Source organism: Trachinotus anak, unplaced genomic scaffold, assembly GCF_046630095.1.
Source record: "Trachinotus anak isolate AG129_WGS33_773 ecotype Australia unplaced genomic scaffold, CSIRO_AGI_Tana_v1 ptg000001l, whole genome shotgun sequence".
NCBI classification, from domain to species: domain Eukaryota; kingdom Metazoa; phylum Chordata; class Actinopteri; order Carangiformes; family Carangidae; genus Trachinotus; species Trachinotus anak.
In genome coordinates, this window is record NW_027273852.1 from 11,584,821 (window position 1) to 11,611,855 (window position 27,035).

General features: G+C 42.2%; 1 protein-coding gene across 1 annotated transcript in view; it reads right to left on the minus strand.

Annotated features, from left to right (window-relative positions):
• The window catches only part of LOC139620680 (NALCN channel auxiliary factor 1), a 94,447-nt gene that overhangs the window by 54,395 nt on the left and 13,017 nt on the right, over positions 1 to 27,035 (minus strand). The window contains exon 2 of the mRNA XM_071476454.1: positions 22,695 to 24,057. Within this exon, the coding sequence (XP_071332555.1) occupies positions 22,695 to 23,426 (732 nt within the window). The 5' untranslated portion in view covers positions 23,427 to 24,057. The remainder of the gene's footprint in view (positions 1 to 22,694; positions 24,058 to 27,035) is intronic.

The window sequence follows — 27,035 nt, forward strand, 5'->3', positions numbered from 1 at the left end:
TATATTTAGGACCAGTGTTGATGAAAGAGAATGATTGACAGACATAATAAGTAGTAAGATGTGGCGCTTTAGCAGTCCTACTACACTGGTGTACTTGAGTGATGAGATTAAAGGAATGAAGGAATCTCCTTCACAGGGCAAAAGGTCATCTCCGTCCAACTCCTTGGGTTAAGGAGGAAATCAGGTTCAAGGGTGGATTGCCGTCTCCCAGGTCAGGGAGAATTCAAAATTCAAATCTGAGGGTATTTCCAGGTACTCTCAAAACCTAGCCTGTTTACAAGCTTATTACTAATATTGAGTCATGACATTCCAATCCTCTAGGGCCATAATAAATATCACAACAAAATTCACAAAATATTAATGTAACACAATATTAATTAAAGGAATTATTCAATGTTAATTGTACAGCATTTCCTCATGTGGAATATTTTATCCCTGTTTTCACCAGTTATTAATTATTTTTGGCTTTTAAACCATGAATTATGATTATTAAACTTTTTAACCATGTAAGTGGCATGTGTTTTCTCTTCAAATCATGAACTGAAAAACGGTACACCATCTTATATCTCACACACATCCTTATATTCAAAATTGTAATTTAAGTGTGCACACACTCAGCAGTCTTCTTAACCATATTACATACTATCATTAACACTGGCATTGCATAACAAAACAACCAAGCTGCGAGCATACATATTATAACATAAACAAAAGTACACAAGTAAACAAATCTTGCATGCAGTTTGCAGCAATTTGCTATTGACTAGAACTTGGACGCTCTTAATATCACAGCAGTAAATATGACGTCAAGTTATTGGCAAAATACAGCTTTACTGTAACGCCTCCCGTCGACAAACAACACCGCCTACTACTGTTAGCTACACTAACACAACTCAGTCAAACTCACCAGGATGCTGCCAAAAGTGATCACAGGTTCTCGGGTCACCTCTTTCACATCACATGAGTGTCTTCTGAGGCTATACTTAGCATTTATGGCAAAGTTATTCACTACTGCCAGCTTTAGTTGACCAGTTCCTAAAGGAGTTAATTGTAAGTTTTCCTATTGCTGCATAGCCAACGTTAGCATTATCAGCTGTTTACTCACCAGTCTAGAAGAAAAGTTCTGAGTTCAGCATCAAAGCAAGTCACTGAAGTGTCCAGTGTGCCCTGAAGAAGAAGCACGGCTCAGAGGGCTTATTATAACCTCTTGTCTTGTAAATACAATGATGGCTGAAGCTCCTGGCAAGACTGGTAATTAAACAGCTATAATTGCCAATGCTGGTTATGTAGCAATATTAAAACTCACAAATAGCTCCTTTAATGGAGGGTGACTTACTGCAGGGCTGTTGTATTAAACAGCATTAGTTTTAGCTTGGTGTACCAAATAAAGTGGGAACTGAGTGTATGGTCCACATGTTCCACTATAACTAAAATATATAGATGCTATGTGGCCAGTTAAGACTACATTACTCAGTCTTCCGTCACAAAGCGCTTCATTATCATGGTGAAAGTCTATGGCTCTTAGTCCTGTGTGAGATTATACAAAAAGCTGATAATAAATCCAAAGGGATTTAAGACCTACGACTAGACTTGAAACTATGATTGAAATAGTTTATGATAAGCCAGTCATAAATGTTGAGCAAGGTCCATGGAGAAACTCTCATATTCTCTTCTCCCTCCCCTCTCTACCAGGGACACCTGGAAAGGACAAAATCTACCTTTCATCACTGGAGGTTGATAACATCAGGCTTCAGAGAGGCCACGCTGACACAGGACAAAACATACACAGGTGTGCAGCTGACACTGACTCACTCTGCCTCTCTTTCTCTCTGTTTGTGAGTGTGCAAAGCAACAAACACAAGCACACACTGCACACTGCGCGCACACACACACACACACACACACACACACGCACACTTGCAGGCACTTACATGGGCAAACCTTTGACAGCCAAGGGGAAACCTTACAGAAGCTGCAGGTGTGATATGTACAGCTGCTCTTATATCATCTTTCACAGAAATCTCTGCACACCCTAGTACGACATTTAATGTATAATAATGGTTGGTAGTATTGGTATAGTTGCATTTAAGACTAATGTGAGCCACACAAAAGGCTTCATCAACTGGACCTCCGATATGTCCAAACAGACTATTGTTTAACACACAGAAAAGGGATGCATTTCACATGGACTGTGCATCTTGGCCATAAAATATTAATATGCACCATTCTCACAGCAGCTTTGCAACTCTCTCTCTCACTGAAATACTATCTGTCAGCTTGATCTCTTTTCATATCAAGAATCACAAGACTGAAGTTCCTGTGACTGTCTCAGTTAACTTGATTTTTTGTCAACAGTGTGGTCAAACCCTGGTGGTTTTCCAGTATAACCTTCTACAGTGCATTCACAAACTATTCACATTTTTTTTTACATTTCATTATGTTGCAACCTTATGCTAAAATCAATTAAATCAATTTCCCTCATAAAATAATCAATCAGCTGATCATTTCAGATCTTTCAGTCTTCCCTGGGGGCCCCTAAGAGACTTACTTTTTATTATTTCCACACCTATGAAGTGCTCAAAGGTAAGCTACTGCACACTGTGTGTTGTCTATGTCCCCTTGTCTTTCTGTCATGGGTTCAGATGTGATGATGGAAAATGATCAGATCAAAGCTCACAGCAACGGGCAGTCCCATTGTCTACCATTTTTACATTACTTATAGAGTGTTGAGGATATCAAACTATCTGTTAGGCTGTTTGAAATAAACTGATATAATGAACTTTTTTCAGTGCATACACTCACACATATTTGCCAAATTAAACTACAGTATCAAAAGGACAGCAGAGGAGGAACTGTCACTGTCGAAAATAAATTAAATGTGTTTCTTCTTTTTGATGATTTGATCTATTGCCAAACGGGTATTCAACACAAAACAAATTCCAAGTATTTAGCAAATCATATTTATATGTTTAATATATGATTTCACTTGGACTGGAAATTTCGGCTTGTTATTAGAATCACTTTACCACACTTGTGGACTGTGGCCCTTTTCAGAGGAAGCACAGATGGAGCTTTGACATTGGCGGCAGCGGGGAGCCAAAGTGTCATTCACTGCAGTTCCAATAAAAAGACGTGTACTGTATTTTGAATACCCTTCAGTTTCATTGGTTGGCTCATTGGTTGATTGGAATATGTAGTGAGTTCATTGGCTAGTTAATGACAAGCTGAGACCCAGTGTGATGAGGAAATCAGAATGATAATTATCTTCCTTCCTGAACTAAAAGCTCACACATTCATTGAGTGCGTTAATTAGGCACATAGGTAAGCTGTATAAGTCAGTCATGGAAGCAGTATTCCAGAAGTAATGTGATGCTGTTGCAGCTATTTTATTTTGTTTATGCACTACTGTGCTCATGTAAACCTGAAATTCTGGTACAGTTGCCAAACTGTGGTTCTGAGCTAAGTTTACAAATATAGTTAGTTTTCTTTGTGATGAGGTACGTTCACTTCCAACACAGGACCTGGACGGCATAGGTGCCAATTTACCTATTTCTGTTTCTACCGGTGGGTGCTCTAAATGTCTAAATGTCCCACCCCCATGTCCAATATTAACCTTCTGCGAAAACCACAGCCAACATGACTTGTTGCTATACAGATTTGGAAAAGTCAAAGGCACACATTTCAACACTGCAGGAAATGAACAGTGACGACTGACATATGTACACAGATTAAAAGTTTAACGATACACAACATGAAACACAGGTCAGGTCAGGTGAAGTGTGGTAGTTACTCTCTATGGCTTATCCACCCTAGCATCAACCTGGAGTTTGTCATCAAATCAATGTAAATTTGGCCCTGACTGCACGCTCCTGCACATGGGTGCTCGGCATTCGGCTTCGGTGCCTGTGCTTGATGGGGCTCCTCGCTGGTTTACGATGTTAATAATGCAATGTCCAATTTTTACTGGAATGTTGCCCAATCATAACCGGTAGAAACGTTGCTGTGGAGAAATACTGCACCTACTGAATCAAGGAGCAATTTGCCCACTTTCACCTTTTGTGTTTATTGTTAGGAAGCATTTATCACATGTGTACCTTGTGTATCACAAGTGCATGTTTGTATTACTAAAGAAGTAGAGCAGGATTGATTTGGTAAAGGCCCAAAAAGACCATTTAAATTTGAACTTAATTTTCCACATTAAATATTGACGAAACTGATATCAAACATGCTGAAAGTGAATGTTCAGTGAAATGCCCTTGTATTGCAGGATTAAGTGTTCCATCTTGAATGCATTAACCTTTATTAATTTAGAAAAAGTTTTCTGTGGTCCATTTATAGACCACTCTGACTGCATCAGCTTAAATATGGCTGGTTAAAATTTTAAAAAGGCAGAGAGAAAGCATACATTTAATGAACTCTGTGCACACTTTATATAAGACATCTTCCTTCCCGAGAAGGAAAGAAGGAAGACATCTACTTCACAAGAAGTCAATTAAATGTTTCTGTGCCTACCTATATACTCTAACACCTTCTTGCTCCTATTTGTCTCAAGTCTCACAACCTTTCCCCCTCAAACCTTTTTTCATTTCTTTTCTCCTCGTCTTATTACAGGAAACACGGGGGGCGGGGGGGGCCTTACTGAGGCGTGCCCCCAACCTGAGTCTCACTCTCTGCATGGATTCCTCACTATGACATCTGTCTGGCCAATCACCGATCACTATTAAATCCCTCCATTCCAAACCCTTATTACCCCATACCCACACACACCCCCACCTTACTTGTCACTATAACTTACTTGCATATGTACACGGACCATAGTTTCTGAAAGTAAAATAGAGACTGGTTACAAGTGACTGCTCGGATTTATACCAAAAAATAAGGATCCATCACGTCAGATCACATGAATGTTAATTAATAGAATAGTAAAAGGAAATGCCTCATGTTGGCAAATTAGTGGCAAATTGGTAAATCATGACACATTTCTCACCCTTACATGACAGCACACTAGCAGCTTTTATTAATAAAGATGATTGATATCAGTCTTGGCCCTGGTTATTACTTGGCATTAGATCTTACCAAACCAAATTTTGTAGTATCGCCTCTCAAACAGTTTCAAAATACATTAAATTATAGAGATTCTGTATATTCAGTATTTTTGCTAATCATTTCCTTTGTGCAGTAAAAGTAATGAGGCAAATTTACTAAGTTGAATTAGTTATAAATATTGCCTGAAATTACAAGTATGGGAAACTGTTGTCAGTAAAAGTGAAGTGTCTGCCTGTTTAAGTGAAACTGTAAAACTGAAGTGGTAAAATGATGCTGTAACAAGTGCACCACTTAACAGGTGAGCACAGTAGTAAAACACTGTGGTTGTCATCAAGCTAACTCTGCATGACTAAGTGAACCTGCTTGCGCCCTCATTTACCTCTACAAAAGGGGAATACTATTACCTCATATCATTACACTGACTGCTAGTAAAAGCTCTCTCCGTTTGATAACCGTACAGTGAGGCCAATTTAGTATTACACAGCCAATACACAAATAATAGATGATATGTGTTAATAAAGTCAAAGTAACCTAAGCTTTATCAGCTTGCTTTAGCTTTTCAGCCAAAACTCAATACTCAACTCCAAAACTACAGCCCTGGGCTTTTACTACCCCCACTTCCTCACACACACACACACACACACACACACACACACACACACACACACACAAATACACATCATCAACAACAAAAAAAGGACATGGTCCCAGCCCAAAGGCCAAATAAGAGATCTATTCGTTTCAACACAAAATCAAGTCAAGCCCAATACTGAATATAAAGCTGATTTGCAGCAGAGCTGGCAATGCATCCAGTATGCTGCTTAATGCAAATCATAGACCCCATTTCTTCCAGAAGAAAATGAACTAGGCCACTGAAGCAGCCAAGTTCCACTGCAGGTGCCGAATGTTCATTTCCTGAGCTTCACTGTTTGTGTCAGCCCCTGACCCTCAAAATGTATTCTATTCCTCTTTGTGTCTCTCCCTCTCTCCCTCTCTGTTGTTCCTACTGCAGAAAAACTGCAGATCTGCGTCACCAAGGACACAAGAGACAAGTCTGATGGATCTGCTATCACTGTCTTCACTCTTTTTCTCGCTCACACTTTTTGCTGCCTTTCTCACTAACCTGTCCTTTTTTAAAAAAAATAAATAAATAAATCACTCATTCAGGGAAAACCACACTGAACCACAAATCTAGTCTGCTTCAAATCTACATCCCACAGCTAACAACAGGGAAACCTGGTTGTGCACATTAGCATGCTAACGCTACATCCAGGTGGTACAGACCAGCTAGAGTTAGTGTGTCCCAGTGTGATACACTTACACAGGAGCAAGACCATGCTGGATTGGCTGGGTGGCCTTAAAGCACTTTAATATCTTCCACAGGGTATAATTCCTGTACATAAGAGGCGATTAGCTCTGTTAGCATGTTAGCATTACCCCATAACAGCCAGCACCCCTCAAGAGCAGCAAGCTTGTATGTTAGCATGCTCGAGAAAGCGAGGATGCGAAGTGTTAGAGGGCGATCAGCTGGGAGGTGTGAAATCAGAGAGAACCAGCCCCAGCCCAGATGCTCCTCCTGTCCACCTCACTCACTCACTCTGGTTCTTTTATTTAATATGCTTGCTGCAAACAACTCAGTCTAACTTGGGGGTGGGTCAAGGCATGGGGGACAGAAATAGGATGAAACAGGATGCCAACCAATATCCATCTTCTTTTCTCGTCGGAAGATGGAAACAGCAGCATAGGCAGCCTCTCTGATTACAATAGCAGTGGCAGACCTTGTGCTGTACAGTAACTCACTTACTGTGGTTTCCACTCAGTAAAACAGTCCACACCACATCTTTCACTCAAATCCAACCCGTTACCATAGCAACCCCTATCTTCCTTCTTCCCAACTATTCCCTCTTTCCACCTCTTTGTTCTCCTTCTTCCCGCCTTTCAGCAAAAGCTTCATCAAATTGTATGTCTATAAACAGAACTGTAAAGTTATTTAATGATGATGTGGTGCAGCACGACATCACTTATTATTCCTCAGCATTTTGATAGTGCATGCTACTAAACGAAGAACTCATGTACCATGTTATCTAATTTTGCCTACATGAGTAATGAAATCGAAAGCACATTAACAACTACTAAGAAAAAACGAGAATAGGCGCAAGAAATCTGTTAAGAAGTCTTATGCACACATATACACAGATATGGTGGGTAGATTTTGCTGCAGTGGATCTGTCGTTGGTGTCTTCACAGTGACATTGGTGCTGAGTTACAGTGCTAATGAGAACTTTAATGTCACCCACACACAGACTCCTAGCAGACAGATTAGAGCTGTGATTACACTGAGCCCCAAGAACACACAGGAACACAATGATACACACACAGAAACACACACAGACACACACACACACCTTAGACACCACATGCGTGACCACATCACATTCACACATGTTGAAGCATAAATGGATTTGAGGTGTCACAAGCAAAGACTTATAAAAGCACCTTGTGCTCCACCTGCAATCATCTTCCTCTGCTGCTGCTGCTGCTGCTGCTGCTGCTGCACTGTGCTACTGTTTATGCAGCTTCAAGAGCAAGACACACACAAAGAGAGAGAGAGGCTGAGCTAGAGAAATCCAGACAGGCAGTGGTAGTGCAAAGGGATGTACCAATTCAAACTTTTGGATCAGTTTTCAACACTGGTATTGACCAAATTAAGCAGATCCGGTAACAGCTACACGTCACGATCCACATGAAACATGCATACATAAGGCTACTGCTGATACTTTGCTACTTTCTACATGGGCTTCACTATAAATACATTTTAATGTGAAGGCAGTAGTAGACCTGGGACCAGAAGTGTTGACAATGGTGTTAGCAATGAACAACTATTAGCAAATTGACTCCATAGGCTATAGTTTTTTGTTGCTGTTGTTGTTGTTTTTTTAATAGAATTTCGATATTTTCAGATTTTTTGCCACAATGTAATTTTGAAAATTTACATGGATTTTGTACTTTTTATTACATGTTTAATAAAATCTGATAGAGAAGCACAACTCCAAAAATAAGGTTGCAGTCTATTAACAGCGACGTTATCGCAACTGAAGTTAAAAACACAACTGGAGGAGCTGAGTTGTTTAGTATGTCAGTTTTGTGTTGGGTGAAAAAAAAAAACGGAGCGATGTAGAAGCGTGAACTTGTGCTGAGGGACGCCTATTCCTGAGGTCTGTCACAACAGGAGTTGTTAGAAAGCATGAACTGTGTGAACCAGACAAGGACATGATGATGTCTCTGTTGTCAGGAGGCTGATGCACTGAATGACACGACTTCATAATGCTGCTAAAAGTATAAACATTTTCAAGGCCAGCAGTTATGGTACATAATCATTTGTTTAGAGTCACGTTTCTGGCCCCTTGGCAAATATATGAGTCCAATTCACTCTCTTTTTTGGCTCTAATTTTGGTCTCTACCAACCCCTGATGGAAATAAAACATTAGTTGTAGTAGCTGCTAAATGCTCCACTATGTTTACTAGCTAGTCACTAACTGTGTCTGCTTTTTTGTTTAGTGCAGAACAAGTTATGTACAGTGAGTTTTTAGAACTAACAACCCAAGGAAAGTGGTGAGTTGTACGTCAAACAGCTAAACAATGAGTTTATGAGTTCACTATAAAGCTCTGTAGAGACGAAGATAGCGGCTGATTTAGACAGAGCGCTGCTATTGGATTGGCTCTCAGATACTCTAAGGTTGGGTATCAGCATCATAGTGGGGGAGAAAAAGTCAGATCGAACCAACCCCAGACGAGAGAACCAGGCACAGAGAAAGAGGCTAAGATGATGGGCTGGGGAGGTGAATAGAGGACCGATAGAGGCAGAGGGAGAAATGATAGAGAGAAAATAAGACACAGAGTGTTTGAGTCCGGTTGTCCTCTGTGGAGCATATGACCCTCATATTCCTTTATCAATCAGTCACAATCATTTCCTATGCCAGAGATGCGCTACCAGCATTTTCAGTGCCTTGGCTCAAAGCATCAATCTAAGGTTACGCCCGCATACTTCCCACCACTATCCCTCCCCCTGCTTGTCCACATGTGTGTCCAGCTCACTGTTTCAAAGCATCATCAGTTTTATTCTGTTGTCAATCTCTGACCCAGCCCCCTTCTCTTTTTGTCTTTTCTTTCCACCTCATTTCTTCTTCTCTCTCGACGACTCCACCTCCCAATCTCTTCCGTCCGAAACCTCACCCCTGCTTTCAAATGGGAAATCAATAAGTCAGTTTGTGAAAGTCGCCCCTCGTTCTCTCGCTCTCTCTTTTCATTTACTCACTCACACAGTCACACACACACACATACAAACAACGTCACATATGCAGTGGTATGCTTTACCTCACAGCCCACCAACACTGCCATTAACTCAAAGCAAACACTACATGCTGGAAATTTCGAAAAATCTGTCTGACAAATTCACATCTCCTTTTCATCCCGTACTGCTCCAAGACACTGCACTGCAGGGATGAAATAACACACACAGTGGATTATACTGTAGGAATGATGCTCAAGTGCTGCAATGCATACCACAACTAACTGACATCAAGGACAAGAGGACACTGTGGAAAAATGAAGAGCCCAGACATTTATAAGTGAGGGCAATTGCATTTAAAAAAGTGGCTGATTAAAACAAATTTGGAAGCCCCCAGTCATGTTTGTTTTACATGAAGAAAGATTTCACTTCCCGCAGCTTTTTAATGGAAACTGCAGTGGGTGAAATAGTCCCAAACGGGGGTAAGGGAAGCCCCAAGCCCACAAATTCTGTCCAAACAAACTGTTCTTTAGACAAGTAGGATCTGTTCAAAAGGTGTTCTTCACTTGACGGCTTGTGAAAACATGAATGTTCATGTTAAGAATCAAAATGTCTCCATTTTCAAAATGTCCTTCCCTGACCTCTGTAGTTTTAATGTCTGCAAAATTTTCTTTCAAATTATTGCATGAAACATTATTGTCTTTATCACTGTATTTAACCCTTTCAATTTGTGGTTAGTTGGTTATAGAAACCTTCAGGGATTTCCTTCTGCTGTGCTACTGAATTTTATGCTCTCCAAAGAGCACGGCCCTGTAACAGTGGAAGTTACCATAAGAGTGCTAAAAGGGGGATATGAAGGGGGTACTGCTGTAAATCCTGTCATAAAGAGAAAGGGTGGGAGACAGCTTTATCCAGCTAAGAGCCTGCACAGGAGGATTAGGGCTACAGGGAGCAAGCCAGTGAGAGGAGGGAGGGGGGGTGACGAATGGGGGCAGCGATTGTGTGATGGGTAACTGCCTTGATAAAATGAAAAGAGGCGTGGAAGGGATGCAAAAAGGAAATGGGTAAGGGGGAAGACATGCCAATATGGAGGTTGGAGTCTAGAGGATTACAGTGGAGAGGATATCTACACCAAAACACATGCATACCCTCCAGTTCAAGGCAAACACACACATACTGTGCCTTTCTGGACACTGTAAAGATTGTCGCATTTCATCAGGTGCAAAAAGTAAAAACAACATAGTATCAGCATTACATATTGACCACCCTGGGACATTAACTGTGACTCGAGCACACATCAATGGGCCTCTTTGATCAAATGGTTCCTGAAATGAAGAAGTCTCTGGAGAAAACCTCAGGACATTTACCATTTACCGTGACATTTCTAGATCCGCAACGATTAGACAGGTTAAAAAGCATCAGACTAGCTTGAGATAAAATGTTTGCATTCTAAGAGACGTGGGTCATGGGTACTTTTTGTTTACTGTGCCTGTGATGTTTGTTGAAACAGACTGGAAAGAGGATGCGCAGAGATGGAGAAGGAGGTTTTAAAAACCAGAAAGGTAAAGATGCCTGTTTCCATAGATGATCTCCTAAGTGTTTTTTCTTGTATACTGTGTAAGAGCAAGTGTATATATACAGTATATATGAACACTAGATACCACCATCAAGGGACGGGAGCGTTCCAGTTCTACCTCTGTGCTTTTGAAAAGTCAATGACAGATGAATAATTTAGAGAGTCAGTCAGGGTAATTTTGACTGGAAAGCAAAACTACAACAAAAGAGACAAAGCAGGACAGGTCTAAAGCATCATCCAAGTTGTACAGGTAGCTTCCAAGTAGGGAAAACATGAAAGAAAGAGAATAAAAAGAAGAATAAGCATAACAGTAGCGAAGATGGAGTAAAGGATAAAGAAAGAATGGCACAGCTGCAGTTGACAAATGGCAGATGGGGCTGAGGACAAATGGACAAAGGGTTTTAGACAAAGAGGGAAACTTCAGCAGGTGAAAAACCCCACTAACCCTTCCACCATCCATCCACTTCACACACACATACACACAAACAGCAGGCAAAAAACCATTACGAAGAGGTGCCGATAAGACCCTCATCAGCAGGTCAAGCTCCCCTCCATTCCTCTTCTGTCTTGCTTTGTTCCTTTTCCACATTGTATCTGTACCCATCAATAACCTCTCTCTCTCTCTCTCTTTGTCTGTCTCTCTCTCCACCCCTCCCTGCTCCGTCCACAATCAAATTACTGTGTCAAACTGAAGGAGGTGTGGGGTTGAGGATACTGCTCACTTAGCTTTAGCCAACTCACAAAGTCCTCATCTGGACCAGCAAATGTATAGGCCTGACATACCCTACATGTGGGCCCACTGTATGTCACACACCAGAAAAGGATCCTCAGTGGTGAGGTGGTTGCTAGGTGCCACTGGAGTAATGATGTGAATAATCAGCCTCTTTGGCTTCATAATGAGGGATGTGAGGAGGACAACACAAACTAATTTGCATCAGTTTGAATGGAGGCATTTAGTGTAATATGCTCTAAATGCTATTTTGGAGGTTTTTCCACCCCACCTGGAAAAAGCTTTTTAGGAGAAACACAGGCAATCACACACAAACCTGCATTTGGAAATGACAAAAAAACAAAGAGTCTGTATCACACATGAGTGGTTGTTAGCCTGAGTGCAATCTTCCATCATGCAGCCCTGGAAACAGCTATGAAACAACACAATATTGTTGTCTTTATTTCTGTATTTAACTGACAAGGATGAAAAAAACGTCCATCATGACTGAACACATTTAGATCAAAGCGCAGTCACATTTTTCATATTTGTTGTACTCCAGAAAAACAGGAACAACTGCTCAACCACCTGTGCTTTTTTTGTCTAAATGTCACCACTGGTCAAATGATTTTGCAGCTAGAGCTAAAACAATTAGTTTTTTTTAAATGATCAGTCAGTTGTCATAAAGTGAATTGACAAGTATTTGGATAATCGATTTGTCATTTCATTTTGGAAATGATAATGGGCATTTTTCATTATTTTCTGACCTAAATAAGTAATTAATTAATCAAGCAAATAATTGGCTGATTAATCAAGAATGAAAATAATCTTTAGTCTCAAGTTTTCCGCTGATGGAAATGTATGTTTCAGCAAGCATAAAACTTTATATGCTATTTCCCAAAATGTCATACTATTCCTTTAAAGCTCCTTTCATTCTCCATATTAAATGTATGTCAAATGATGACGGAAACAATTAGAACGCAGCATCCCACTATGCCGCCATGCCAACATGCACTCATGCATGCACACATGCGCTCTCGCTCAACAAATACACACACACTCTCATCCATTGAAAGAAACACTAGCCTGATTAAAATAGAAAGGATTAGGTAGGACCAGGTGCTCAGATGAATTGTTTGTACGAAACCAAGGGAAAATACTGTATGTCAGGGGATCTGACACGCATCATGCTGCACACACCACTGAGTATTCCCTCTGATCTAAGCATTCATTTGTCATCACCTGATCGCTGTCAGGTTCTCTCCTGTGTGTGTGTGTGTGTCTGTGTGTCTGTGTGTTTGCTGCTTGAGCTATAGTATCTGCTCATGCGGTTTAAGGACAGTACAGCATGTGAGTTTATAGACATGGGACTGCATGTACATGTCTTCTCTCCCCATTCTGCTCTGCTCTCTCTGAATCAGGACATGCTGTGAGCGGCTGATGATGATGATGACTCAGTAATGTGAGAATGTCACCAGAGTCTGGGAACTGTGACTGGTTTCTGTCTCTCTGCCAGCGCTCACACTGTAGCTTTCTCGGCACACCTTCACTGTGGCTGCTGTTTCTTTTTGATCTTATCTTCTCTTCCCTTGTCTCAGACCCCATTTCAAGTGTCTCAAATGAAGATAAAATCCAGATGCAGTTTAATACACTTTTGGTTATAGCCAGATCCCAGATCTGATTGCAGTTTTTACCGGGCTATATGAAAATCAGAGTCGGCACTACTTCGGTCTGGAGGGTGGTGGTAAGAAGAATAACTTAAGCATTTCGGTAGTATACTCACAGCATTAGCACCTTAGCTAAGGCAAAAGCTTTGCACATGATTGCAGGGGTCTCATTCACGCTGCTCCCTCACTGATAACTGATCAGAGCTCTCTCATCCACATAGCTTATTCAGTGGTTGTACTGATCAGGGATCAGATAAGTGCCATAGCAGCACATTATGTCTTCTGTATGGCCTCATGTGTTAAAATCACTGTCCTACTTTCTTCCTGATGCTTTCGATTTGACAGCTACCCAGATGGTAATTTCAGTGTCAGCTTCCATTATCACACAGGATAGGCCCTGTAAGTCGCGACTTCTACACACCATTTAATTATGTACTTACACTTGGGTAGGGTTAGGGATTGAAACTCGGTTCTGAATTAGAACTACTTCCAAAATGCGACAAACCGAGTACCCGGGAAAAAAAAGAATTTTGGTTTATTCTGCACATCTACTACGACATACTGTTACAGCTACAGCCATGATCAGGACCTGTCTATGTCCTGCATCACACATCAACGCAACAGCAGCTTTGTCTCAATGGAGGAGCCGCATCCTTCGGAAAACATCTGTTTGTTTATATACGTGCATACACTGCGTCAGGTGAGGGAGAGCAGAGCCGGTGCACCCTGGAGGCTCCAACAGTTTAAAATTTACAAAATACAATTAACTAACTAAAAACTGAGCTAGCGTGCACAGCTAACGTCGCAAAAGTGTGAAAAAATGCACCGCGGTAAACGTGGGAAAGCTAATTATCTTAGTCAGGTAGCACATCAAATCTGAGAAAACATTTAAAGCAGCACAGCCTCGATCTGGAAGACTGTGCAGTGTTTAATGCTGCTGCTGCTGCTGCTGCTGTCATACAGTAACATAAAGCTCAGCTACAGAGCACCGGTCCAGCTCAGTCCACCCGGAGCAGGATTTACTTCTGATTTCAATTTAACCATGTGATTCTATGTATTTTGTGAATGTTCGATTAACGCTTCAAAGAATTTTTGTTCTTTTTCTTTTCTAAACATCTTTCCATTTTGGAACGGAAATAGGGAATCCATAAAAACCAGAATCGATAATCAGAATCAGAATCGGAATCAGAATCGATTAATTTCAAACCATACCCAACCCTACGCTTGGGAGGACAAAAGATTATATGCATCTTGGAAAGGTGGATACACATCTTTCTGGCTGGAATGCATCTCTTGTCATTTGTTGTTTCATTTGCAAACATTTGCATGTAGATTGAGCTTTTGTGATATTGTAGCTAAACAATCTGTCCGAGACACATGAAGTGGTCGAAAGCCCTTTTCCACTGCATGGTGACGGCTCAACTCGACTCTACTTTCCTTTTTTGGTTTTCCATCAGGCAACAGTTGTCGATAAAAGCTGGTACCTGGTTCCTTTTTTTGGTTTCACCTCGGCTAAGGTTCCAAGCAAGCAGACATGATTCCAAGATGTGATGTGAAAACACTGCAGACTACTGATGGGTCAGAGAGAATTGCCACCGATGCATCATCATTGTGCAAGATAGGACGTTCTGGGCAAACACGCCATTTGTACTATACTTTTAGTACAGGAACCCGGAAAACCATGTCATGGTCCACTGAGGAGGTGCAGACATTTCTCTGTTTGGTATCCATCCATTGTTCATGTGTGTATCATGTTGAAGATAATGTCAAAATAGCTTGGACGCCACATAGACAGGTTACTGTCTGCAGTGGAAAAACAAGTACCTGGTACCAAGAGTGAGTGGAGTCGAGTAGAGGTGGGTAGAGAGTGGAATCAGGTAGGGTGGAGTCAGGTTGAGTTGCAACCATATGGTGATTAAACACTATAAGTGATGAGTCAATGAGCCTTTTAGTCTCAGCTTGGTTAAAGTTATGGTTAATATGCTTTACATTTAGCTTAGATTTTCACAAGCCCAGGATTTGTAAACAGCTTGAAAGGATGTGCTGCCTCAGAAGTCAAGCTCAGGGGAACAAACCAACCACTCCTGTATGAAAACAGGAAGTGCTTGAAGATTTAATAAAACAGGCTAGTTTAAGATAAATCCCTTCTCACTTGGAAAGAAAAATGGATAAGAGCCAGCGGGGGTAGCCGGGGGAGGCGACAAAAAGCTGCAGTCAACTTGAATCATATACAGCAGCATCAGCAGTATATGCAGTAAGGCACATGTACATTGATCAGAACCAGTTATTAGTTATCAGCCTAATCTATCAGTCATAATTGAGATGCCTTTACCTGGAGGAGACATTGTAAATGAGGTGTGATGTGCTGCTCCATTCCATTTCTCATCCAATATTTACAACACCATTAAACAGCTTACTGACATCACTCTAAAAATAGTGTCTAAAGAGCACACACTTGCACTTCACGCCCTATAAATGGCTTCCACGGAGCTGCTTCAATGAAGTTCTGATTAAATGGATTCCATTTTTATCAATGACTCATCCCATTGAAAAGCCTGTCTCTCTTCCTTCCAAATAAATTCAGTCTACAGATCAATGTCATGCTTACAGAGAGAGCTGAATTCACACGTGCATTTCAAAACAAAGGAGAACTTCAGACCAGAAATGCGAAACACAGCGGGGCTGTCATGATGGTACTGGCGTACCTCAGACAGTTTGTTTTAAAATCGGTCTCCTAATACGATTGATTTTGTTATTCCAGTTGTCATCTTCCTTTTGTTCACCATCAAGTGCAAAATCTTCTGCACAGAAGCACTACTGCTCTAAAGCTATGAGGATGCAAACTACTTTATATAGATATGGTCTGTTAAACATTTGAAATGATCATTTTCCTGAATAAATAAATGCCTGATGTTTAACGATTTTATGTCCCCAGCTTTTAATGCATTTTGTATGGAGTCAGTTATCAATAGCAGCCATTTCCGCTCTCTCTAGCCCCTTCTCTCGCTCTTCACTCTGTCACAGAAAATCAAACATAACACATCACCCACTCAACAAATCATTCATGTAAGCACAACAGTGAGAAAGAGAGGAGGAGAGACCGACAGCAAAAAGTCATAATTTGTTCATGTCATAGATCTGACTGAACTGGATACATTTAAAGAACTAATTGCAACTTTTATCTCTTTGTGGCAATCAGTGAATTCCTGGATGCATGCAGCTTGTTCCTGCACACAGGCACAAAACACGATCACACACATGTACATCGGACAAGCACATACTGTAGTCTTGGACTTTTTTAGCAGACCCAACCAGTACCCACGCACCAGAGAAACAGGACATCACTTATTCATATATTAACTGTGTGAGGGACAGGATTTTTTTCAGAGTAGTGGCCTACAGAAAAAGGGGGGGTTGGGGGTGTGGAGAGAAAGAAATGGGTGTGTGTTGATAGGAGCTGAGGCCCATGGCAGAGAAGGTGGGAGCTGTACGGTCTCATTGTGCTGCGTAGATGGGGAATAGAGGACGACGAGGAGGCGTTTCCATGGGAGTGCTGCTGCGCTCTTCTCGAACAGACGCATTCCCTTATCTCCTGCCTGGGGAGAAACAAACACTGGCAGCTCATATGAAGGGGAGTTTCCCTGGATCTATTTGAGCTGCGTAGAGAAGCAATAGAGCCCTAATTGAATTTGAGAGAGAGAGCGAGAGAGAGAGAGAGAGAAGTGCAGAACTTGCAGTGGGGCCACGCTGTCTGTGCTGATAGCAGAACAATATGTACATTATGTACTGTGTTAAAGCCTCTTTAATCATTTCATTTATATAAAAACTGTCAGTTTCAACAAATGTGCAGAGTTGCACAATATGTACTAAAACAAAATGTATTTACAGAAATGTATGTTGTGTCCTCTTATAATATTACTACCTATGAATGTCTAGTCGTCCCAGATGTATTGTAGGATACAATATATTTATATGATAGTATAAATATATATATTTATATATGTCTATTTGGTCATTTTGAGCTGAAATATCATGGCATACATAAGACGTTGGTACATGAGGGTAATGCACAACATAGCTCTGGTTGTGATTTGCTATTTGTAGCTAAATATTTTCACAGCCACAAGCAGACCTCAGTTGGTCGACTGTTCGATTACCTTGACAAATTTTGGGAAGACATGCCATGAAATTTTGCACACACATTTGTGGTAACCTACTGACTCTGCAACTAGCGCCACCAGAAATATGACACTGTGGGTCACAGTGGAATATTTCAACAGTTCTTCATCAACTGAGGAAGATCATGTAATACAATCAAAGCTCCAGAACAGCTACTCATGGACATAGTGATGAGATTGTTTCCAAGCTCAAGAATAAACTTTCAATCTCAACTTTGCCATGAAATTTGGTTCAAGTATACAATAAACTGTAATCACTTTATGTTGCTCTGATTTTTCACATTCAAAATTTCTATTTGCTCAGTGCTTTGGATTATGACCCAATACCTGAAAAATGAACGTCTCAGCTGCATGGTGTGTTTAGTGCTACTGTAACACAGAAACCTAAACAGCTAAATTAAATGAGGGCTCAGCCAAATAGTCTTGTAGAAACAGAGAGTGATAGAGGAGAGGTGATTTAATAAGCAGAGGGCCAGAGAGGCTGGGTGAAAGAGCACACAGTGGGATCTGTGTGGACAGGACTGTAATTGAAGGGAAGGAAAGGACCTTAACCTAGATCAGTATCTATCACTCCAGCCAGAAAAGAGAGCTCAACACTCATATATTTCCAGAAGGGGAGAGGGACAGAGAAACCGAGGCCCCCAGTGGTAAGAGAGTCCATAAGGAGGAGGGAGTGACGAGTGGAAGTGATGTGGAGACAGATACCGGACACGTGTGTATGTGTGATGTTGGTTCCTCAGAGCTCTGACACTGATGGGAGAAAGACAAAGAGGGAGAGGATGTGAGGATGTGAAAGTAAGCGAGAAACAGTGACAGATGGAGGGAGAAAGGACATCAACATGTTGAGACAGAGCCCTGGAGACACAGCCACCAGAGAAGCAGAGAATTATGGGAGTGCAAATTAAATTACACCGGAAGGGACAGTCAGGTCTGGACCTGCAGGAAACACTGCATATGGGGCTCTTTGTGTGTGCGTGCGTGCGTGCATGTGTGTGTGTGTGTGTGTGTGTTACATATAGGTACATACAGAGATCAAAAGATGTAAAGAACACAAGAGGAAAAGGTGAAGGCAAGAGAGGGACAGGGAGCACCATATGAGTCTGCAAGATTTCTGCCAAGCACATGCACATAAAAACTTCAGAGCTTTTTTTTTTTTTTTAGCTTTTCCACATCCCTCCTGCATTATTTCGGATTGTTTCTGTTGGTGATCCTGTTTACTGCACAAGCCACACTGCAGCAAAAGTTCAAATTTCTTGAATACTGAAATCAAGATTCACTGATCTTTGTCAGTGCAGCTGATGACTGAAGCCAAAAAAAGCCTTGTTTTGTTCATAATAATGTGAACTTTCTTTAATGTTACCTGTCTGCATGCCTACAGCTTCTCTGATGCTGTCATTCTTCTAACTTGGAGGTTCTGAAAACATCCGATACTGAGAACCTTACAAGGCTACTATGAACATGGTTATTTTTTTATTGTCATGATGTTTTTAATGTCCTGACATGGGTTTCGAGGGGAGCACTATGTAGCACTAGGCTAGGTACTGCCGCCAACAGCGTGCAGCAATAGAGCTTTTTCACAGCAAACATTTTGACTCATGATAGCAGGAAGCACACAGGTGTTACTAATAACATTGAGCATGTCTCTGTTCTATTGGTGCGTCACAGTAGCAACAACTCCTGCAGCCTAATCGACCATATGGGTTGTTTGTACCTCCCCTCTGATACACCCCACAGGGCCAAATCCTAAATTAGTGCCCATATTGGCAGCAGGAGACATGCCACAGAGAAATTGCTAAAAATCACTGTTGAAAAATAAATAACTAACCATTTGTAATATTACAATGGTTTGGTTAAGTTAAGGCACAAAAACAACTTGGTTAGGTTCAGGGAAGGGTTCAGGACCCTGAAACTGCAGCAGCTAAATGGACTTCGGCCATCATTCATTTTATTATTCACACAAGTGTTTTTCCTGCTGCGACGCGTCAAAGTATCCTCAGTGAAAAAGGCCTATCAAATGATCTTGTTTGGGTTTAGAGTAATTTAATAGTAGATGTGGTGGCTATGGTCTGGGACTGTTAATTTAGCACAGGATTTGGGATTTGTACACTACTCTCGGGAAATGGAGCCTGGGAGCCACAAGTCCGAGTCAGAGCAAGAAACAGCCACAGCCACCAGAGCAACTTCCCTCCTCTGTCTGTGGCTCTCAGCACCAAGTTCATTTGTTTCCTCTGGGAATGTAAATTTCCAAGAAAATTTGCTTAGTAGTAGTACAATTATAGGAGACTGTTTTCAGCTGTGGATGGATACACAGTTGGAGCACTGATGGGTATTTACAGCAGCAGGACAGTGTATGTGGATTGACTCAAAATAAACTAGTGCCTGCATCCATGGAAAGGAAGGAATATGTCACCTAGTTCAACGATGTGGCTCGCTCATGTGTTTTAATAGTTTCTGAACAACAATGGGAGCTTGTGAAAACATGTCATCGATACTGATGGGTAAGAAAGGGCACCTCTGAGCATTTTGGCCACAGGCAATGTCAAGCTTCTTTGTATTTATACCACACATGAAGGAGGTCTGTCCAGTGAAGCAGATCCTGCATCGGCCTCCTCAGATCACACATATCTCAGCAAGAACAACCAGACTGCCTCAAATAATTTATCCTCTATACACCAATTTGCATCACATCAGGACTCCCCGCGGTCTTTTTTAATGTCTATATCGCTCACTTTACACAGTCTCATCGCTCTCACACACCTTTTTCAAATCCCATAACTTAGCTTACATGACAGGTTGTTCAGTGAAGTCTGGTCACATTTTGAAGTCAACTTTGCAAAACGTTATGTTTTATTCTCTGCAATGTCTCCTTCACTTGCACCAACCTAATATCCACGCATGTAAATTGTTTGCTTGTTTTGTATTGAATTTGGATTTTATTTTTCCAGTTTAGTTGACTGGCAAACTTAAGTAACACATCACTCTCAGACAGTAAACGAGGCAGGCTCAGTGCCATTCACCATCCAGGTGAAAACTACTGTTTTTAAAGACGATAACAACCCACGGTTTACATCTGCTCATAGTGAGTGGTGGGCTAGTTCTGTCTTTTGATGTGTGCAGTATGTGTCTGTATAACGTGTATATGCTTTGATAGTGTTGCCGATTTACCCGCCTTTACCATAGTTATTTTTTCTGTTACCTCCTTTAAATCCACCTGTTAATCTTACTTCACTTGGTCCATTATCTCTCCTCCTTTCTTTTCACCTTATTTCTAAGCTGTTCTTCAATCACCCAACCTTGCACAGCACTGACAACACACAGCCACATCCAACACAAACATCATGTTACAATTCCAATTCACTCAGACAGCTTGAAAGGAAACCTTGAGCGGTTGTTTTAAGTGGAGAGGCCTGAGATTAGAGAAACAAGAAAGCTAAGAGTTAATAGTGAATAATTATTGTTTCAAGCTGTCTACTATCTTTTTACTGTCCAACAGAGTGGTTCTTAAAAGAGCAGTGGTTTGTGATGCAGGCCTGGGGTGCTGTGCTTTCACAAAGGTCACACGAACACTGAAGCAGATTAGCAATTCAGATTGGGCTAAAGGGGCTAAGAGGCTGCTGTAGCCCTGACTGAGTCTTATTACATTAGCAAAGAGTAGCAGTGCAAATGCACACTACTGATTAGATTGCATAAGAAGGAAGCAGCTATAGGATGTTATAGGAAATAGATTCATGCACAAACATACAGCACATACTGTACATTCATGCATGCACACACTATCTGACAAACAAGCATAACAATAAGGTATGACTCATGGTTAACATTCATATGAACACCGTATGATTCCAGTGTGAAGGTGTATCCACAGTACATCCTCCCAGTAACTCTCCCTCTTCACACACATGGATTACCAGCACTCACAGCCCAGCTCCCTGACCATCTGCCACTGTGCAACATCCATCTTGCAGAAATGACTGTGGGTTGCAGGATCATTATCTGGGCAGTTTTGAGGGAAGATTTCCAGCTTTTGAAAGTTTATCCCCTGACCTGTGTTGTAATGTTGTCATGGTGATGATGCACCTCTCTTGGCCTTATACGCATTTGGTAACAACTGTTATACATTTTTTTTAAAAAGCTTAATGTCTAAGATGAGAAAACTTGTCATGGTGTGGTGCATCAATCGAAAATGTGGTGCAGCAAAGGTGAAAAGTTGAATCAGCCGAACACAAATATAGCTTTAGATATGGTTTATGCAGTATGATAATGCATGCACTACATGTATACCAGATACAGTATAAGCCAGGCTCATCATAAATCTCCGCTTCCCTTGTCAGGAATACTCCCGACTGTCATTAACAACATCCCTTGCTTTCAGTACTGCTGATTCTAAATCCTGTTCATCTCTCAGGAGTGTTCAGCCAAAGAAGAGCTCATGAACACATCTGATTTAGCTAATCAGGTGGAAGGAGACAGAGCCTTCGCAGCAGTCCAGCACACAACAAATGAAACAGATTGAAGTGTAATTTAACCACTGTGTCCCCACTGTTTCTGTTTGCAGGTAGGTTTTCATTGTTCAGCACAGCTGAGTGGGCCTTGTTGCCTAAAGTAACTCAAGACCAACGGTGTGTGCCTGTGTATAGATGATGTAGACCCAGCTATGCAACGCTGTTGACGAGCACAATATGTACTCCAGGGCCTGAGATATGTGCTCTAAGGCTGCCATGTTATTGGAACAACAAGCAAACCGGGGACAATACAAAGCCTGGATTAGGTGTAGAAATCGCCAGCGTGCTATTAACAATATTGAAATGAGCACCACTCAGCAGCCCTCTCTCCCCTCATCTCATAGAGCTGTGGTGCAAGCCACGGACCTCACTCCAAATGTTACCTCCACAGTCACAGCTCACAAAAGACTTAGAAAGCCTGAGAAGCAGAAGCAAAGATTGTGGACAGAGAAATTGATGAATGGCCCCGAGAACATCCGGTGACCTCTCCTCTGGTCCCTCCGTGAGGTGTAGCTGTGCACCTGTGCAAACCCTGACAGGCCAAATGATGCAGTGAAAGCACAGGCAGCCTACTGGCAGCCTGAACTAAAAAAAATAAATAAATAAATAAATAAATAAAAAATAAATACTGACAGATATGCCCAACGGTTGCCATGACGACTGTGAACCCACCCCCTTGAATACACTTGCGTGCATGCGTGTGCGCGACCCAGCCTCGTCAGTCCTACCTTGCATTCCTCCATGCACGTCCTCACCGAGTACACATCCGTCTCGTATTTCTGAACCAGCAGTTCAAACTCCCGGTAGTTCTCTTCCGCCTCCAGGTCAAGACGCTGATAAGCCCGGACGCACTCGCTGCATCCCGGCAGATCCACCCCCATGGCCATATCCAGGGTGCAATTCAAATCGACCGGACTTGTAAACCCGTAAAACAAATCCAAAAGTGAGTAGGAATTACAAAAAGAAAGGTACAAATCGCTCAGATTCACGTACGCCAACTGTGTCCCCTTATCCCCTCCACCGGAGAGGCCCAGGCACACGGTCTCCGCGTCCGTGAAAGTAAAGCAGTCTTTGGACAGGCTGTCAGGGTGACAGGCGTCCATCCGCCACAGAGATTTGGTAGAATTCCCTAGAAAAATAACATCTTGCTCTCTGGCGAGACGGTGGGGGTCAGGTGATGTTGGGGTATGGTGTCGGTGGAGGGAGTTTGGGTACTCGCCCATGTCCGTAATTGCAAGCCCCTCGTCCGACCGCTTGTCTCGGGTTCGCGTCAGTTTCGCCTCGGCGCAGAACCACAAGTGATCAGAGAGCAGGACGGTGATGAACAGCAGAGAGGCCAGCGACAGTCGCCATCTCTGGGCCCGCTCCGACTCGGTAAATGGCTTCTCGTTCTCTCGGGGTGCAAACCAGTATTTTAAGCCTTCATCATGCTGCCGACGCATCCAAGCACCCCTGGTCATATTTTAGAAAAGTGCTGCCCTGGCCGACTCCACCGCGGGGGCTGCTCTGCCACAATACTCATTGACTTGGGGGGGGGGGTGGGGGGGTGGGGGGGGGATGGAGTCCGGTCGGTTCTCCTCTGTAACGGTGGGGTGCCGTGCCTCCGCCGGTCCAGGGCGCTCCTCTATCGCGCCCGCAGCAATTGGTGCTATTCCGATCCAATTAGCGCGCCCGCACACATTAAGCTTCGCGCTGCCGCATCCCGGTTCTCCATGGCTCTCCGGGGGGAAACGGCGTCCTCTTTGACCGCATGCCCCCCTCTCCCTTACCGTCCCTCCCCGGGTTCGTTCTCTCGTCGGGGGGTGCAGGGAGACCAGCTGTTGCGAGCCTCTCGGTGCTGATGCTGCGCGTCTGCCGCCGCTTGGTTCGCAGATTCACTTAAAGGAGAGCGACGAGTCCTTTCGATGCACTGTCCCGTCCCTGGGCGGAAAGCCTAGAATCCTTTCTCCCGTTGGCCATTGTCATCTTGGACCGCGGTTAAGTTGCCGCCATGTTCGTCTTGAAACACTTTTTTGGAGAGCTGGGTCTGTTTGCGTCATCTCCATCGTTGCGATAGCTCCATCGTTGCGCAGTGGCGGAGCAGCTTATTGCCTATATGCACACACACACACACACACACACACACACAGAGGGAGGGAGAGAGAGCCCAGGCACACATAAAGGTGGTTAAGGGTGTTTTGGCTATCCTCTCGGCTCTGTATGAGTAATAGTCGCCAGATATTATCTTGGCAGGGCACACACACACACACACACACACACTTTTGGCGACATCTTGTTTTTGGTGCAGGAGAGATGTGAGTCCATTCACAAGAACAATAATGCAGTTAAGTCATCACGCTTCCATACAGCCATTAAGATTCACTGATCTGGTCCATTTCCTACACATAATGTAGGCTAAAGTAACTAAGTACACTTACTCCAAGTACAGTACTGGTGTACAATTTTGAGGTATTTGTATTTTACCTGAGTATTTTCTTTATTTACATTTCACAGGGAACTATTGTACTTTCCACTCCACTACATTTATTTGACTGCTTTAGCTACTAGTTTTAAGATTAACTTTACACAATGGATACTATAAAAACCTTTAAAAAAAAAAAACTACACTTTTAAAGATTAAACCATCTTATAAAAAAGCAGTGTGTAGATTTACATTTACATCTACATTTACTCATTTGGCAGATGCTTTTATCCAAAGTGACTCTGAAGTAGAGGATGGGGTCCCATTTCAGATATCTATCAAATGTTAACAGCAAAATAGTGATTTTTCCCTCTAAACTTCCCCTATAGTTTCATTTCAATGAATATTCAAATGATTCAATGTCTCACCAAAAATCAAAGTTTAGAGAAAAAGATCAAAGACTGAAAACAGATTTGTGTATCACAGCTTTGTTTTTTCTTCTTTCCTCCCTGTAAATAAAACTGTATATAGCGTAGTTGAGACTAGCTCCACTTCCAGCAGCTACGAAAATGCAGCTGTAAAACACTGATGCTTCAGTTTTAATAGTCTAATGATGTCATATGCAATAGTATATACTTCAAAAGGATCAAATCAGTACTTTTACTATCAAACTTTAGCAACATTTTCCTGCTAATACTTGTGTGATTTTCCTTGAATAGGATTTTTGTTGCAGGACTTTTACTTATAAATGAAAGCGTTGACATCACGAGTGAAATCTAGTCAGGCTTAAGCTTATGAACAAGTGGAAAGCAGCTGAGCAAGCATGGGGTTTGTGCTCGCAGGTTTAACAATATCATGTACCTGTTTCCTGTAAGTGGGTCCCATCTTATCAGTTGTGTTGTGTTTGGTCAGTGGGTCTAAAACAAACACGACTTATAGTATGGCCCTATATGCAATTTTCCTCTGTGTGTTCGTGTGTGTGACAGACAGACAGAGAGAGAGAGAGAGAGAGAGAGGGGAGGAAAGATAGCTTGTAGTTGCTCTTAGGGTGCTGAAAGTAAATTACAGTATTTATCCTCGTCCTTAAAGCTACTAATCATTGTCAGCGTGGATGGCATGGATCGCTACCGAAGAGACGAGAGAGTGTAGCTTAATTTTAATGGGCCGTATACTGGGGTAAGACAAGAGATGATTACCTGATTAATTTGTGCTTAAGGCTGGGTGGGAGGCAGCTTATTCTAGAATTTGTTGTTGAGAGGGAAAAGTGCTCAGCTAACACCAATCCAATTAGTTTTAGTGCAGCCAGTGTCCCTCTGCCAAAATATCATACAATAACATATTGAATATTTCAGGGAATTTAAAGTAAATGTTGCATATTCTTAGGAAACTGTCAGCACTGAATTTCAGCACCATGGACAACTCACCCCAACTTGCTGCTGTGTGTATGAAAGCTGCAGTTTAACCATTTTCCTGTGGCAGAGGTTAACCGTGCGAAACTGCTTTCCAAACACAAACACAACAAAGAGAGGTCTTTATTCCCTCTTGTTGTGATGTTAATGGTGTTGCATTTTTCAGAGTGTACTTGTTTAAGCTAAAAAAAAAAAAAAAAAAAAAAAAAAAAAGGCTGCCAACAAAAATTCAAAAGCTAACAAAATACATAGAGAAATCTTTTTGTATTAAACTGCTTTTCAAGGACGCAGTCAGTAACACAGGCCACCGCTGTCATGTTTTCCTGATGTGAGGGAATAGGTCTTGTCCCTAACAGAATTGCTGATTTATCGCCAAAATGTCAACAGGCGCTCACACAAGGAGATTCAATTTGCTTGATGTTTTTGAACTCCTTGTTCTGTGATTCACCTCTGATCATAATGGTAACTGTTCACCGCGCGAGGTCTGGATTTCGGTAGGAACATTAACTGAAATTGAAACTGCGGATGGTCTAATGGCAAACATCTGTTGTGTCGTTGCTAGGGGTGCTTGAACGCTCCTCATTCATCACTCATTGCTCTCACATATTATGTCAGGATGTCAGGATGCTGCGATCATACCGGGGGATAGATGTCCTGCTTCGGCGAGGATTGTTTAGTTTGCCTTTAACTGTAGCCTCTCAATTTGATGCTCAGTGTTTGACCCTACCTGTGGTGTATGTGTCTGCTTCCCCCTGCTCTGTTGGTTGCCATATGGATATAGGAACCTGGCCAAGAGTCTCATGTTACTATTTCCTGATCTGCAATTTGATTGGTTGGATCTGGATGCCTGATTTAGTTCAGCACCTGAGAGGTGGCCAGTCAACAACATACGGCGTGTGTGTTGGGCGCAACAGAGAGTTGTCAGTTTGACACTGCTCCCAACACTTTCCTACCTGTGTGTTTGTGTGTGCACGTGTGTGCGTATATGTGTGTGTGAGTGTGTGTGTGTGTGTGTGTGTGTGTGTGTGTGTGTGTGTGTGTGTGTGTGTGAAGGAGACAGAAGTACCGTGAGGGCAAGCGTGAGACAGAGTAGAGAGACAGAGACAGAGGGGGGAGTTAGAGAGAATGTCTGTGAGATGAATGCAGATTACTGGCCCTTAAATCTGGAGCCATCACAGTAACAGTAAGGTCTGGCAGACATGACTCATCCACTATCCACACTGGTGAACGTGTGTGTGTCCTCTCTGAAACCACTGTAC